Source organism: Drosophila novamexicana, unplaced genomic scaffold (assembly GCF_003285875.2).
Source record: "Drosophila novamexicana strain 15010-1031.04,08,12 unplaced genomic scaffold, DnovRS2.1 tig00001554-arrow-arrow-pilon, whole genome shotgun sequence".
NCBI classification, from domain to species: domain Eukaryota; kingdom Metazoa; phylum Arthropoda; class Insecta; order Diptera; family Drosophilidae; genus Drosophila; species Drosophila novamexicana.
This window is the reverse complement of record NW_020824866.1, coordinates 12,737-14,388: the sequence shown is the minus strand read 5'-3', so window position 1 is coordinate 14,388 and position 1,652 is coordinate 12,737. Positions and strand designations below refer to the sequence as shown.

The 1,652-nt window shown below is 40.6% G+C and overlaps 1 protein-coding gene across 1 annotated transcript; it reads right to left on the bottom strand.

Moving 5' to 3' along the window:
• Window positions 1-753: 753 nt before the first annotated feature.
• On the bottom strand, window positions 754-1,073 carry LOC115768037 (abscisic acid and environmental stress-inducible protein-like; the record flags this gene model as incomplete). Its single annotated transcript, XM_030712459.1, has 1 exon — window positions 754-1,073. A coding segment is annotated over one exon (320 nt), but the record flags the coding sequence as incomplete, so codon positions are not given.
• Between the last annotated feature and the right edge of the window lie 579 nt (window positions 1,074-1,652).

Sequence of the window (1,652 nt, the reverse complement as noted above, 5' to 3'; positions counted from 1 at the left end):
CCTGTAAATGTACGATGATGCTATCGTCATCTATCAGTAGGCGGGAGATAAACTTTTATGTAAACACATTCCTGAAAGAAAAGAAAAGAAAAGCAGAGATAATGTTTAATTGTTGAAAGACGCAGCATACTACCCACACCTTACTTGTATTTGTGAGAATCGCGTAGTAGAGCAATATTTGTAAATACTTTTTAGTTCATTTTCAGCTCAGCTCAACATACACACATACATATTTGAATACATTCATGCATGCAGGTATTCAAATACATACAGACCAACATGCATACATACGATTGTAATAGATGTTATTTATAGTGTATATGAATTATAGACATAGTTTTGTTTAAAATACGTACCCGTTTTGGGGTCCTCTGCCGAAGCCATAGCCACTGCCTGCTCCATTGTTATGCTAGCAGCTCCTCCAAAACTGCCGTGTCCAATATTAATACCGTCTCCTCTATGCTTGAAGCCGGCTCTTCAAATTAATGCTGTAGTCTTATCTATCGAAGAAACCATCTCCTCCAATATTAAAGCCGCTGTCGTTTCATTGCACAAGCTGCTGTCTCCTCTATAGATGAAGCTGCCGCCTTCTTCAAAATTGAAGCTGCTTCCTCCTAAGTTGAAGCCGCTTCCTCCTATGTAAAAACTTCCTCCAAAGTCGAGGCCGCCATCTCCTCTATCGTCCAAGCTGCTACCTCCTGCCTCCTGCTGTATTGAAGCCGCCTCCACAACTTGAAGTGAAGTCTATAAGACCTACTTGAATTCGTGAGAATTGCAATCATAGTTGAAGCTGCCGCCTCCTTCAAAATTTAAGCCGCTTCCTCCCAAGTTGAAGCCGCTTCCTCCCAAGTTGAAGCCGCTTCCTTCCAAATTGAAGCCGCTTCCTCCCAAATAGAAGCCGCTTCCTCCCAAATAGAAGCCGCTTCCTTCCAAGTTGAAGTGGCTTCCTATCAAGTTGGAGCCGCTTCCTCCTAAGTCGAAGCCGCTTCCTCCTATATAAAACCTTCCTGCAAAGTCGAAGCCGCCATCTCCTCTATTGTCCAAGCTGCTGCCGCCTCCTGCTGTACTAAAGCCTATGAGACCTACTTGAATTCATGAGAATCGCGTAGTAGGGCCTGCACATAAACATACAAAATATAGGCATACCATATATAATTATACACTTATGTATATATGCATACACACATACAGATGGTATGTACACACAAACATACACTCATATTCGCATACATATACTCATGCTTATAAACATACACACACACGCCCACATATAGAGACATGCATATGCATAAGCACATGCATACATACAAGGTACATAACACATACATACGTACACACATCAATGCATACACATATAAATACACATACATACACTAACTTACATACATGCACAAATATACAAACATGTATACATACACATATAAATACTGACAAACACACATACATACAAGCTTATATCCATATGTACCCACATACATACATACACACACAAACATGCATACATACATACACACATACATGCATACACAAATTCAAACACACATACATACACACAGCATTCATACATACATACACACACACAGACACACACACACAAACACGCACACTAACACACACACACACACACACACACACACACACACACATACACA